The sequence below is a fragment of the Elgaria multicarinata genome, chromosome 10 (assembly GCF_023053635.1).
Source record: "Elgaria multicarinata webbii isolate HBS135686 ecotype San Diego chromosome 10, rElgMul1.1.pri, whole genome shotgun sequence".
NCBI classification, from domain to species: Eukaryota; Metazoa; Chordata; class Lepidosauria; order Squamata; family Anguidae; genus Elgaria; species Elgaria multicarinata.
This window is the reverse complement of record NC_086180.1, coordinates 47,166,010-47,180,007: the sequence shown is the minus strand read 5'-3', so window position 1 is coordinate 47,180,007 and position 13,998 is coordinate 47,166,010. Positions and strand designations below refer to the sequence as shown.

General features: G+C 44.9%; 1 protein-coding gene across 1 annotated transcript in view; it reads left to right on the top strand.

The window, feature by feature from the left end:
* Positions 1-13,998, top strand: part of ZNF827 (zinc finger protein 827) — a 136,813-nt gene that overhangs the window by 32,914 nt on the left and 89,901 nt on the right. The window contains exon 2 of the mRNA XM_063135676.1: positions 405-1,415. Coding sequence (XP_062991746.1) covers positions 405-1,415 — 1,011 coding nt within the window. The remainder of the gene's footprint in view (positions 1-404; positions 1,416-13,998) is intronic.

Here is a 13,998-nt window from a genome sequence, read left to right as displayed (position 1 = left end):
TATTTAGTTGGAGATATATCATAAATATGCTATGCTGTCTATCTCAGTCCCTTTTGCTTTACTAGTTTAAATATTATCACCAAATAAATGCCCAGCTGTGATAGTTACATATTGCAAATACATTTAATGTCCTTAGGCATCAAGTGTATAATTCTTAAACATCAAAGTCCAAAAGGATAAGCATTCTCTGTGTTCATACTTCATATGTTACAAATTTCCTTTCCTAGAATCATCTTGTTGTATATCTTTAATGCTTTATAAAGTTATACCAAGCTAACTTTAATTAAGAAGGTTCCTACTAACTTTATACGATGTCCTTGAGTCCATGGGTCTGATCTTTTAGCACTGTATGTATGACTTAGTCAGAATTAGAAATGAAAGTGATTGCCTTTGGTTTTCCACAGATGGTACTAGACAGGAAGAAGCTGAAGGTGAACTTAGTGAGGAAGAGCATTGGTTTGGAAACTCTTCGGAAACCCCATCAGAAGCATCTTATGGCGAAATCCAGGAGAACTTCAAATTATCCTTTGAGGATAGGATCCAAGAACAGTCCACATCTCCAGACACTTCCTTGGGGAGTGTGACTCCTAGCAGCAACACACTGGAGCTGGCAGCTGTTGAGAATGAGGCTCTAAGGGATGTGCTACAGAATAAAGAACACCTTTCCCCAGGTGTGTCTTCTATATGTGAAGATGACACTCCTGGCCCTAATAAGCCACTGAGTAGTAACCTGAGACGTCTGCTGGAGGCTGGTTCTCTCAAGCTAGACACTAGTATCACAGTGAACGGCAGGGCTGAGTCCCCTGTAAATCTTGGCTCGAATATCTCCTTTTCTGCACCTACGCATCATGCTCAGCAGCTAAGTGTCCTTGCAAAAAAGCTGGCTGAAAAACAGGAACAAAGTGACCAATATGGCGCCAACAACCGGTTCATATGGAATCAAGGCAAGTGGCTGCCCAACTCCGCACCACCTTGTGGTTTGTCTCCAGATTCAGCCATTCTAAAATTGAAAGCAGCCGCCAATGCAGTCCTCCAGGACAAGTCGCTCTCTCGAACTGAAGATCCGATAAGGTTTGAAACCTTTTCTTCTCCATTTAGTTCTCAGTCCGCAAGCTCCACCTTAGCCGCGTTATCAAAGAAAGTCAGTGAAAGAAGCATGACTCCTGGGCAGGACCACCCACCGCCAGCTAGCTCTTTTCTTTCTCTCGCCTCAATGACTTCATCCGCAGCCCTACTCAAGGAGGTTGCTGCAAGAGCTGCAGGCAGCCTTTTGGCTGAGAAGAAAAAGTCATTGGTTGCGGAGGATCCCCTGCAGCTATCAGACATGAAGCAAGAGAAAGTAACTCCACCACAGTCTTTGGAATTATTGTTACTCCCAGCCCCTAAAGGAAGAGCTTCTAAAACCACTAATCCAGGTATGGGCTGTCATTTTGTTCTAGATTTTGAGCACCGTTAACCCATCCTCAGCTCTGAATTAATCCCAGGTATTAAGAAAGCACAACTAAGCAGAAGACCGTGAAAATACTTTATGCCATAGAGTATAGTCCAGACCTTCCCTATGTTTGAAAAGAAATGGTTGTTTAGTATAGTGCTTTCTGTATTCTGAACAAATGACTCACATCAAGTTTGGAATATTTGGGTATCAGACTTTTTAATGGAGGAAATCAAAGAATTCTTGTTAGGGAGTGCAAAATATTAGTTAATGTATGAAAAAAATTAGTTAAATTAGGATACAACTTAATACAATTTTCCTCAACTTGGTACCCTCCAGATGAGTTGCATTACATTTCCCATTACCCCAGCCAGCATGGCCATAATGGTTAGGGTGAACGACATCTGTAGTCCAACACATCTGCAAAGCAACACGTTGGGAAAGGCTGTCTTAATAATACTGTCATCATCACACATAAACTTTTGATATGACTTCTTCCCCTAACTGAACATATTTGTGTTTATATACTTATTTAATTTATATTTTATTTATTTATTGGTAATATGTAAATACCACTAAATATAATAAAATCCCTAAGTGGTTCACATAGAAATATTAAAATGACATTTAAAATACAATTACTAAAAACAATTCCAATTGCAATAAGAGCAGTAAGATGGAGCAGCATAATTCATTTAATTGTATCCTGCTCTTCCTTAGTCATATATGGTTCTTCTTCTCCCTGTACCCCACCCATTTTATCCTCACAACAACCTTGTGAGGTAGGTTGTGCTGGGAGGAAATGATTGGTCCTAGGTCACCAGGTGTGCTTCATAGATGACTGAGGATTTGAACGCAGGCCTCCCTGGTCTTAATCCGAAACTCTAAGCGCTTATTATTATTATTATTATTATTATTATTATTATTTAAAATATTTATACACCGTTCCATATCTGAAATAGATTCCAGAGCGATGCACATAGGAATGTAACAGAAAAAATAAAGAAGATTAAAAACAGCAAATTAAAATTGTTCAATTTAAATCAAAGGACCAATAAAAACAGTGGCTGGTAAGTTGAGGAATGCTTCCTGGAAAAGAGTTGTTTTCAGGAGGCCCCAGAAGCAGCATAGTGTTGTTGCCTGCCTGACCTCCAGGGGCAGAGAGCTCCAAAGAGAAGGGGCCACCACACTAAGGGCTCTTTTCCTGGTGGACCCCAATCGGGCAAAAGGTGCATGTGGAACTGCCAGGAGCGTGCCCTCCAATGACCTCAGTGACCAGGCAGGTTGGTAAGGGAAAAGGCACTCTCTCAGGTATCTTTGTCCCACATTGCTTAGGGCTTTCTACACTAATACTAAAACCTTAAGCCCGGCCTGGTAGCAGATAGACAGCCAGTGCAATTCCCTCAGCAAAGGAGTTATATGCTGAAAAGAGGCAGCTCCCGACAACAGCTGAGCGGCTGCATTCTGCATTAGCTCTAGCTTCCGGAGCAGCTTTAAGGGCAGACCCACATAATGCACATAGCAGTAATCCAGTCTTAAGGTGACTGTGGTAACTTACTCTTGATAAAGGTTTCTATAAAAGTATTAACATATTTCAAAATTCATAAATGATCTTCCTCTAGCTTACACCTGCTTTCCAATACTGGCTGTAGTCAGTAAAATATGCTGGACTGGGCCTGTTTTTGTTTCGTTTTGTTTGCATTATCACATGTATACCATGTTTTTTTCCCTCCCAAGGGGCTCAGAGCAACTTACCTATAGTTCCCAGGTGTTCCCCCATCCAAGCAGGGCTGGCGCTACCATAGAGGCCACTCAGGCGGCCGCCTAGAGCGCCAAGGTAAGGGGGGCACCGAACGCCGCACCCGGAAGCCGCTCTCCCACAGCGGCTCTGAGAGGGCGGCTTCTGGGCGCGCCGTTCCGAAGCCACCCGCCTGCCCCAGCATCCTGGCTTCGCTTCAGCTGGGTGCCCTCCCAGCCGAAGTGAAGCCAAACCCACCCCCCACCCCAGCGTCCTGGCTTTGCTTTGGCTGGGTGGGCGCCCAGCCAAAGCAAAGCCAGAATGCTGGGGTGGGGGGGCAGGCGGGCGGCTTCGGAACAGCGCACTCGGAAGTCACTCTTCCAGAACGACTTCCGGCTGAGTGCGCCATTCTGAAGCCGCCCCTCCCACCCCAGAGTCCTGGCTTCGCTTCGGCTGGGCGGGCAAGATGGCGCCCCACGCCCAGGTATGCTAGGGTGGGGGGGTGAAAGCAGCTCACCTGCCTAGGGTGCAAAATAGTCTGGCACCGGCCCTGCATCCAAGTAATTTACAATATCAGACCTTTTGAGCTTCAGCAGCAGGACTGTATTTTCTGCCTTTAGACCTTATCTACTGTCTTTCTCCATTAACTTTTTTAAGCCATTAATTGTCACTTCCTGTGCCTAAGCCATTAACCTCCATAAATGCTTTTCTGCCTTGTCCTTATCTAGCTCTGTGGTATATTTTTTAACATCTCACCACATCTCCCATCTCATGCTTCCATCCCTCCTTCTGAACCTGTCCCTCTACTTCAAGTTCTCAATGACTTCTAGCAGATTTATTTATTTATTTTAGAATTTATACCCTGCTTTTTATTGACATTTCCCAAGAGACTGGTGAGTGTAAACTACTATCACCAGCTACTGCCAGCTATGCTTTCCCCAAAGACCCTAAAAATGACTGGGTGGGTCTCAGAGATGGAGTACTGGAAGTACTTCACTTCTCTTACAAACAGCAGTGCAATTGAACCAGTGTATGAGGAGAAGGTATGAGGAGAAGGTACCTAGCAGCTGGGTGTTTACTTCATTGAAACTGGAGTAAATGGACCATTCAGCTAATGGATGAGTTGATCCAGTCTCTATTCCAATGGACATTGGGGATCTAAAGGATGTGTGTTCTGTGTCCAGTAACATCTAACCAAAATGGATCGTGTGGACCTCTTGAATCAGACAGTTGCACAGTTCAGCATGTTAGGTTGTTGTATTGCAGATGTCCAAATCCAGACATGCTGTTTTGCATACTACACAATATTTTTGCTAATTTAGCTCAATTGTGTTAAGCTGGGGTTTTTCCTCCACTCCTGGCAAGAACCACAAAAAGTTGGTGAAGGAGAAGTTTTTTTCATGCTAGAAAATAGTGGTGCTTGCATTTTCTTGTGAAATGCTGCATAATCCTACTGTCTGTACTTTTGCTAATACAACAGTAGATTGCTTATTTGTGGCTCACTACTTTGTTAATGACAGTGTTAAGAACTTACTTTCTGAAGACATTACCAATATCTGGTGAAGCTGAGGCCAACCTTGATGTGACATATGTACAATCCATGCACAGTTTTTGTTATGCAAATAGCAACTCAGGGGATCAGACTCAGGACTGTGGGGTAGTTGGGAATTGAAAATTAGTTCTATGGCCCAGTTAGCATGTAATGACAACCCATGGGTTGTTGGGGCTGTGCAGGAGCAAGTGAGTACACAGCCTCCTGTGCACTCCCCACTTCAAGTTTACATCCAGTTTCCGAAATAACCCAGGGATGTCACATTCCTGGATTGTTTGATGTGATGTCTAAACCTCGAACTCTTGGTTGCTGACGGGCAAACTACCCGGAGTTTAATCCAACAATAAACTATTGGTTCAAACTCTGGATTGTTTGCCCCTCAACAACCCAGAGCTCTGGGTTTGGATGTCACATTGAACAACTCAGGAACAGGGAAGGCAGCTGTAAAGTGGGCAGGAGGCGGCGTGCTCGTGCACTCCTGCATGGCCCCATCAATTCATGTGTTAAGCTACCCATGAATTGCTATTACGGGCGGCCAAACCAGGTCTTTCTCTCCCAACTGTCCCAACAAAAATTGGCTTTCTGAAACTGCTATTTATATTTCAAGAGAAGCTTCCATGGGTACCAGAGGTTTTTGAGGGCATAGTAGGGAGCAAAAGAGTGAAACTTCCCATCTCTGCCTCTTTCCGCCTCCCCAGTCCCAAGACTGCTCATTATCACTGCTTCCCTTACATATTGGTTATCACAGTGATGACCCTCCATTGGTTAGAATGCCAGAAGTGGAAGCAGGTTTACTTTTTATTGTATGATTGAAATATTGTTTGCACCTTTCCCCTCATATCCCTGAAACCAAAAGAGCTAGGGACTTACTTTTCTTCTCAGAGAATGAAAACTAAGAATCCAGGCCTCCTAATGATCTAAATGAGCACCACATTGTATACCTAGAATTTGGCAAACCCCAGCTATCCAAGTCATATGGCAAACAAAATATAGCTTGCCAGAAGAAAACTTTCCTGACCTCTAACATGGCATCAAAAGTCAGAACAGCTTTTTGAACCTTTCAAGGCACTTGAATCACTTTTGTGCAAGTTGCTAGCCTCTTTCTTGTGTTACTTGTGTGAAGGCGCAAACTCCTCCTGGTTCCATTCCTAATGTGTGTATATTAGAATAGGCAATGGAGCTGAGGCTGAGAGGAGCCATGTGATGTCAGGGACATGGCTAAAAGCGCAACCCCACTGCTTCTTTGAACATAGTTTGCTCTTTTGGATGTGTAACACATGAAAGGGGCTCATGTCATACAGAATCCCGTGTCCGGTTGTGCCATCTTTAATACATAATAGGAAGTTGTTTGTGTGTCTATAGATGTCTCACTCTTAACGGGCCACTTATGATGCCCCGGATGAAAATTAAATCTAATTTAAAATGAAGATAGTCTGCATTCCTTTGGAAGTATCCCACATGGACACGAAACTTAGTTGGACGCCTTTGCTTCCCTGTTCATTTTCAAAATAATTAGCTGGATGATAATGAGATAAATAAGAACCCGATAGCTTGTGTTTTTTCAAACACAAGGTAGGGGTGGGGAGAGGGCTGGTTTTTAAATGCAAGGGGCTCTGTAGCATTTCTCTCTGCTGCAAAGATGCACTGCTTGAAGAAAGAGGTCACTGTTATACATCTTTTGAGCGGAAGAAAATTGTAAGAAATTGAGCTTGAGTATATTTTCTATGAAAATAAATCTCACACATACCTTTGATTCTTTTCATAAGCATAGTTTTATAGGAGTCCGAACATAATATATTTTATTTCATGAAGTTTTGTTTGTTATTTTTGTAGGCCTCTTGCTCATATAGGCATGGGTCCGTCCTGTCCAGTTGCCAATAAGATAAATGTGAGTTCCCTCAAGAAATATATTGGCAGCATTTCTCATGTTCTGTATGGATAGGGAAAGAGTGGCCACTGTGTTCTGTATTATGTGATGAATTCGCTTCTTTCACCACCATTAGCACTTACATCTACAGTCTGAAGGCTGTATTGCACATCCCATGGAAGGAACAAGAGTCCTGTCCCACTGCTTTTGGTCTATAGAATAGATATTAGAATAGACACTATTGCATTGGCTTGACACTGTTGCATTAGCAATGAGTAACATTGCCAGATATGGCACAGTGGCAGGACCCAATGCTGTCATGTAGCACAGAAATGAGTAGAAAAGGAGAATGGGGTAGGTAGTATTAGAGATGATTTGCATTGTAATTTAAAGATGTTTGAATCATGTCAGAGGCAGGCACGTCAGTGAAATCCTCCATACCCAATAAATTGTTGTAAATAAGTATATTAGGCCTATAACTAGTGGTGCTATCCCATTTGCCTCCCAGGATTCCTCTATCAACAGATACCTTTCTCCTTGCCTTTGTAGTTAAGCTCATATGTTGAGCCAGGTTGCTAGTTGTGGTACCAGTAGTACCCCAGCATAATAAGACCAAACCTGAAGTAGTGGGGAAGGTGGGAGCTTGTTGAACCTTTTATGTCAGTTGTGACACTCCAGATTTTGTTGGATTACAATTTCCATCATCCCTGATCTGCGGCTATGCTGGCTGAGTCTGATAGCAGTTGTAGTCTGGCAACATCTGGAGGGCCAGAGGTTCCAAATCCTCGGAGTGGCAAATTCATGCAAGTTTATCTAGTACATCAGCAACTGTACCACATAAAGCTATCAAAGTTAATTCTCACATGTTCTTGGGCAAGCTTCATTACTTAACTGGTGGAAGAAGTCCAAAGAAAACTCACTGCAAGAGAGGGTGGAAAAACATTCAGGAAGAGGTCTTATGAACCATTTTAAAGATGGAGATGTTGCTTGCATGAACGTCATAGATAAGGAATTTGTCCTGCTATCAAAAAGCTTTCTGCACTGTGATTCCAGTCCAGATTCTATTTTGAAAAACAGCATTTTGCCAACAATGTGTACTTTCTTTCTGAATTTTAGCTGGATATTAAGTCTCACTAATGCCATGTTTACAGAATCATAGATCTGATTAATTCAACAGTATTACTTCTGAATATATACAAGCATAAATCTTTCTTGCTCTTTCTGGTAAGTGATGTAATACCTTTGGATACTCCAATGTTTTCTTATAGTTGAACTAAAATATAAGGTGGAATTTGTCTGGCAGGCACTTCCCCTACAGCTAGTAGTTGGTTGGAACCTTCCATTGGCAAGCACATTTCTTTGGCATTTACAGTATTTGCTTATGAGGAAAGCAATGTTTTAATCATATTTAGAAGCTTGACATGATTAAGAAGAAGAGGAGGTGCCAGCTTCTGTACGAGGAGTTATCCTTCTGTCACCCGAAAACGAAGTCTGGTACATATACTTTCTAAAGTAGGTGGTTAGAATAAAATGCCTAAAAACATTAACCCTGTTCTTTAGAAAGCAAATTGTAGTGATCCGGTCATATCCAATGAATGTTTGCTCAGTACTAAGTCCCAAAAAGTTCAATGGGATCTACCCTCAAGTAAGTGTACATAGGATTGGAGCCTTAGGCTATGTAGTAGCACATATCACCATGATTTTAAGCAGGAGCTAGAGTGACCTTCGACCTGGAAGTTCCTCCTTTTATTGGGTTGCCCAGGAAAAGTCTAGAAACTGTGGATGACTAGAGCTCTATGATCACTCCACAGGCTGCAATCCTAAATGCACTTATTAGGGAGTAGAACCCAGTGGGCTTACTTTTGAGTAAACATGAATAAGTTTGACTTACTTGCTATAGGGAAAAGAAAGGAGTGGAGTGAGCAGTTGGGTAGGGTGACCATATGAAAAGGAGGACAGGGCTCTTGTATCTGTAACAGTTGCATAGAAAAGGGAATTTCAGCAGGTGTCATTTGTGTGCATGCAGCACCTGGAGAAGTTCCCTCTTCATCACAACAGTTAAAGCTGCAGGGGCTATACTATAGTGACCAGATTTAAAAGAGGGCAGGGCACCTGTAGCTTTAACTGTTGTGATGAAGAGGAAATTTCACCAGGTTCTCCATATATACAAATAATACCTGCAGAAATTCCCTTTTCTGTTAAAGATACAGGAGCCCTGTCCTCCTTTTCATATGGTCACCCTACAGTTGGGTGTTACTTATAGTATCTCTATCACATCTTTCCTAGTGGAGAGCTTTATACTATCAGAAGGTTTAGCATTCTGGACTGATCCCACTAGAACTCCAGAAACTAGATAGTTCATTACTATTCTATTACTATTGTTACTTCTGCTGCTATTTCTGCTACTATTTCACATTTATTTAGCACCAGCAGTGTGTGCTTGGCATTGCATCATAACAGACAGAAACGGCATAGTCCCTAGCCAAGTAGTTTACAGTCTGTTTAGTTGAAGATGGACCAGATTGGAGTGAAGGGGAAAGATTCACCTCTGAAAGTGGGAATAGGTAGGGGACAGTTAGACAGCAATGGAGGTGGAAGTAAGGTGAGAACAGGGTGGTTATCAGGAAAGTCAGTAGGTTATGAGGAAAGACATAAAAGAAGAGAGAAGGTGTCCTAGTGAACAGAGAGAGGGAAGGTGGCCCCAGCATGTCTGGAATAGTATGTAACAGGAGACAAGGAGAAAGGCTTGCTTTTCTACCATTTTGCGAAGAAACCTTCAGTGAAAAAGCAACAAATCTGGCATTGTTTTCTCTTGATGATTGATGGAAGATTTCTATCACACAAAAAATATGATAGAACTATGACTTTTTTTTAATAAGGCTAAGCTCACGCCCTTAAAATCATAGCATGTTCTCCTTTCCCAACTTCCTTTGTTAACCTGATAAGCAGGACTGTTTGTATGCTTAAATTACACTACTGGGCAGTATTTAATGTGTTGAACTCAGAATTTAGCATCCTGAAAATCGTAGCTTTGTTTTGTTTTTAAGTCAAGTTTCTATTCCGAATATGAAGGTATGGGGCAGGGCCTTATATTGTAGCCGTTTGATACCCTCCTCTCCCTTCCATGAGTTGCAGAATAAATTAAATAAGGACATATATGCAGATCTGCTCCTTTAATTTGCTTATTTTATTCGGGTTTCTGAATTTAACTGTTTTAGCATAGGACACTTGGGTGCAGAATTTATTTTATTTATTTGAAATGTCTAAGCACACATGACCCTTCCAATAATACTTAAGCAAAGTCAGATGAATCATATCTGTGTCCTTTACAAGGTAGTACGCAGCAGAAAATTACAAGATCATACAGGTTTTATCACTGCATTCCCAGTCACAGGAGATATTGATATTTGAGTTCTTACAGACAGAAAACAGCTGATGAATACATTATGCAAAGAGGTATAATGTTCTGAAAGTAATTCCCAAATATCACAAGAAATATGCTACTGCCTTATGCAGTTTTGAAAATAATCAAATATCCTTTCAGCAGTCACAAAAATAATTTCTGTTTCCTCGATAACACTGTAAACTTTCTCATAACAGATTTGCAGTGTAATGTCAGATAGTTGATTTATTTATTTATTTATTTATTTATTACATTTTTATACCGCCCAATAGCCGAAGCTCTCTGGGCGGTTCACAAAAATTAAAACCACAGTAAAACACCCAACAGTTTAAAACACAATTACGAAATACAGTATAAAAAGCGCAACCAGGATAAAACCACACAGCAAAGTTGATATAGGATTAAAATACAGAGTTAAAACAGTAAAATTTAAATTTAAGTTAAAATTAAGTGTTAAAATACTGAGTGAATAAAAAGGTCTTCAGCTGGCGACGAAAGCAGTATAGTGTAGGCGCCAAGCGGACCTCTCTGGGGAGCTCGTTCCACAACCGGGGTGCCACAGCGGAGAAAGCCCTCCTCCTAGTAGCCACCTGCCTCACTTCCTTTGGCAGGGGCTCACGGAGAAGGCCCCCTGTAGATGATCTTAAGGTCCGGGTAGGTACATATGGGAGGAGGCGTTCCTTCAGATAACCTGGCCCCAAACCGTTTAGGGCTTTAAATGTCAATACCAGCACTTTGAATTGGGCCCGGACCTGGACTGGCAGCCAATGAAGTTGTAAAAGGACTGGCGTAATGTGATCTCGCCGGCCAGTCCCTGTTAATAACCTTGCTGCCCTGTTTTGCACCAGTTGAAGTTTCCGGACCGTTTTCAAAGGCAGCCCCACGTATAACGCATTGCAGTAATCCAAACGAGAGGTTATCAGAGCATGGATAACTGTAGCTAAGCTATCTCTGTCCAGATAAGGGCGCAGCTGGTATATCAGCCTGAGCTGATAAAAGGTGCTCTTTGCCACTGAGTTCACCTGTGCCTCAAGTGACAGTTCTGGATCGAAGAGCACCCCCAAACTACGGACCCGATCCTTTAGGGGGAGTGCAACCCCGTCCAGGACAGGGCAAACATCACCTCGCCGGACAGAAGAACCACCCGCTAACAGTACCTCCGTCTTGTCTGGATTGAGTTTCAGTTTATTAGCCCTCATCCAGTCCATTACCGTGCCCAGGCACTGGTTCAGAACAGCCACTGCCTCACCTGGGTTTGATGAAAAGGAAAGGTAGAGCTGGGTATCATCCGCATATTGATGACACCTCAGTCCACATCTCCGGATAACCTCCCCCAGCGGCTTCATGTATATGTTAAACAGCATAGGGGATAAGAGAGCCCTGTGGAACCCCATGGCTTAGGTGCCACAGCACAGAGCAATAATCCCCCAGCACCACCTTCTGGAATCGGCCATCCAAGTAGGAGCGGAACCACTGCAACGCAGTACCTCCAACTCCCAGCTCAGACAACCTATCCAGAAGGATACCATGGTCGATGGTATCGAAGGCCGCTGAGAGGTCCAGGAGAACCAACAGGGTCGCACTCCCCCTGTCTCTCTCCCAAAAAAGGTCATCCCACAGGGCGACCAAGGCAGTTTCCGTTCCAAAACCAGGCCTGAAGCCCGATTGAAATGGATCTAGATAATCCGTTTCATTCAAGAGTGCCTGGAGTTGTCCTGCAACCACCCGCTCAAGCACCTTGCCCAGGAAAGGGATATTAGCCACCGGCCTGTAGTTGTTAACATCTTCCGGGTCCAGATTAGGCTTCTTCAGGAGTGGTCTAATTACCGCCTCTTTTAAAGAGGCCGGCACCACTCCCTCTCTCAAGGAGGCATTTACAACCTCCTGGACCCAGCCGGCGATCCCCTCCTTATTTGATGTAATGAGCCACGAGGGGCAAGGGTCAAGCACACAGGTGGTCGACCGGACTTGGCCAAGCACCTTGTCCACATCCTCGGGCCTCACTAACTGAAACTCATCCAATAAAACTGAACCGGACGGCGCTCTGAACACCTCTACTAGTGGAGCTGCATTAAGTGTGATGTCCAATTCATGACGAATCTGAGCGACTTTATCTTCAAAGTGCCGTGCAAATTTGTCACAGCGTGCTACCGAGGGTTCCACCATCTCTCGCCCTGGCCCAGAGTGTAACAGGCCGCGAACCACCCGGAAAAGCTCCGCCGGACGACACTGAGAAGACGCAATGCTGGTGGAAAAGAACTGCCTCTTTGCCACCCTCACCGCCACAGAGTAGGCTCGATAGTGAGCTCTAACCCGTGTTCGATCAGACCCAGCACGAGTCTTCCTCCACCTGCGTTCTAGCCGTCTCCCCTCTTGCTTCATCGCCCTCAGCTCAGGTGTATACCAAGGAGCTCACCGGGCTCTGCTCAGAGGGAGAGGACGCTTGGGCGCGATCGTGTCAACCGCCCGAGTCATCTCTGCATTCCACAGAGCGACCTGGGCTTCGACAGGAGCACCGGCCATATCAGCAGGAAAATCCCCCAGAGCCCTCTGGAATCCATCGGAGTCCATTAGCCTCCGGGGGCGGACCATTTTAATAGGCCCCCCACCCTTGCAGAGGGGAAAGGCCGCCGAGAGTCTAAACCTCAGTAGGAAGTGATCTGACCATGACAAGGGGGTAGATGTTAGTTCCCCCACTTCCAGATCACCATCCTCCTGCCCAGTCGAGAAAACCAGATCAAGCGTGTGTCCCTTTGCGTGTGTTGGGCCGATGACATGTTGAGACAGCCCCATGGTTGTCATGGCAGCCATGAAGTCCTGAGCCGCTCCAGAGACAGCAGCCTCAGCATGGAAGTTGAGATCCCCCAGAACCACCATCCTGGGGGTTCTCAACACCAGGTCCGAGACAACCTCCGTCAGCTCAGGCAGGGAGACTGTGGGGCAGCGGGGTGGACGGTACACCAGCAGAATCCCTAATCTGTCTCGAGTACCCAACACACAGTACAGACACTCAAGATCAGCACTCGACTGAACAGGAAGCCTAGAGAGGGAGATTGTATTCCTATAGACCACGGCAACCCCCCCTCCCCGGCCCTCGAGTCTGTGCTGGTGCTGCACCGAGTACCCAGGAGGGCAGAGCTGGGTGAGAGCAACCCCTCCCAGTTCCCCCACCCAGGTCTCAGTGATGCACACCAGGTCAGCCCCCTCATCCACAATCAGATCATGGATGAGAGAGATTTTGTTTTGGACTGACCTGGCATTCAGCAGCAGCACCACCAGACCCGAGAGCAAGCTGATAAGGCCGCCAGGAACCATCTGGTTGGGGGAAGGACTAGAAGAGGGGACAGCTGTAAGGAATCTGTCCCCTCTTCTCCTCATCTGGCCTGTTCCTCCCCCAGCACCATACCTCCCCCTACCCGTGACAACAGTTATGCAGGCACCCCCATATTCCCCAGAGCTCCCCAGGCACATATTAAAAATTATTTAAAAATTGATTAAAAGTTTTTTAAAAAATTGCTGTTGGTTGCTGGTCGGCTGGTGTTCTTCAAAACAGGGTTCTTCAAAACAGGGTGGCTCCTCTGTGCAGCGCCGCACTCTGCGCGTCGCCGAGGCGCGCGCCAAGGCGCTGCCTCTGGCCGGCTGGAGCTTTACCTGGAAGCAAGGCGGGGCACTAGTCAGCAGATGTTCAGCAGCTGGGGGAAAGAGACTGCAGAGCCCAGGCTCCTGCAGCCCCAAGGTCTTCTCTCCCCACTGCAAGCAGCAAGCACACCCCACCTTCCCCTGGCCGGCTGGAGCTTTACCTGGAAGCAAGGCGGGGCACTAGTCAGCAGATGTTCAGCAGCTGGGGGAAAGAGACTGCAGAGCCCAGGCTCCTGCAGCCCCAAGGTCTTCTCTCCCCACTGCAAGCAGCAAGCACACTGAGTTGATTGTGTCAACTCAGCAGGCAGAATCTTCTGTTCCTCTTAATGGCTAAGTTGCAACCCAGTGATTATCCCATAAAATGATG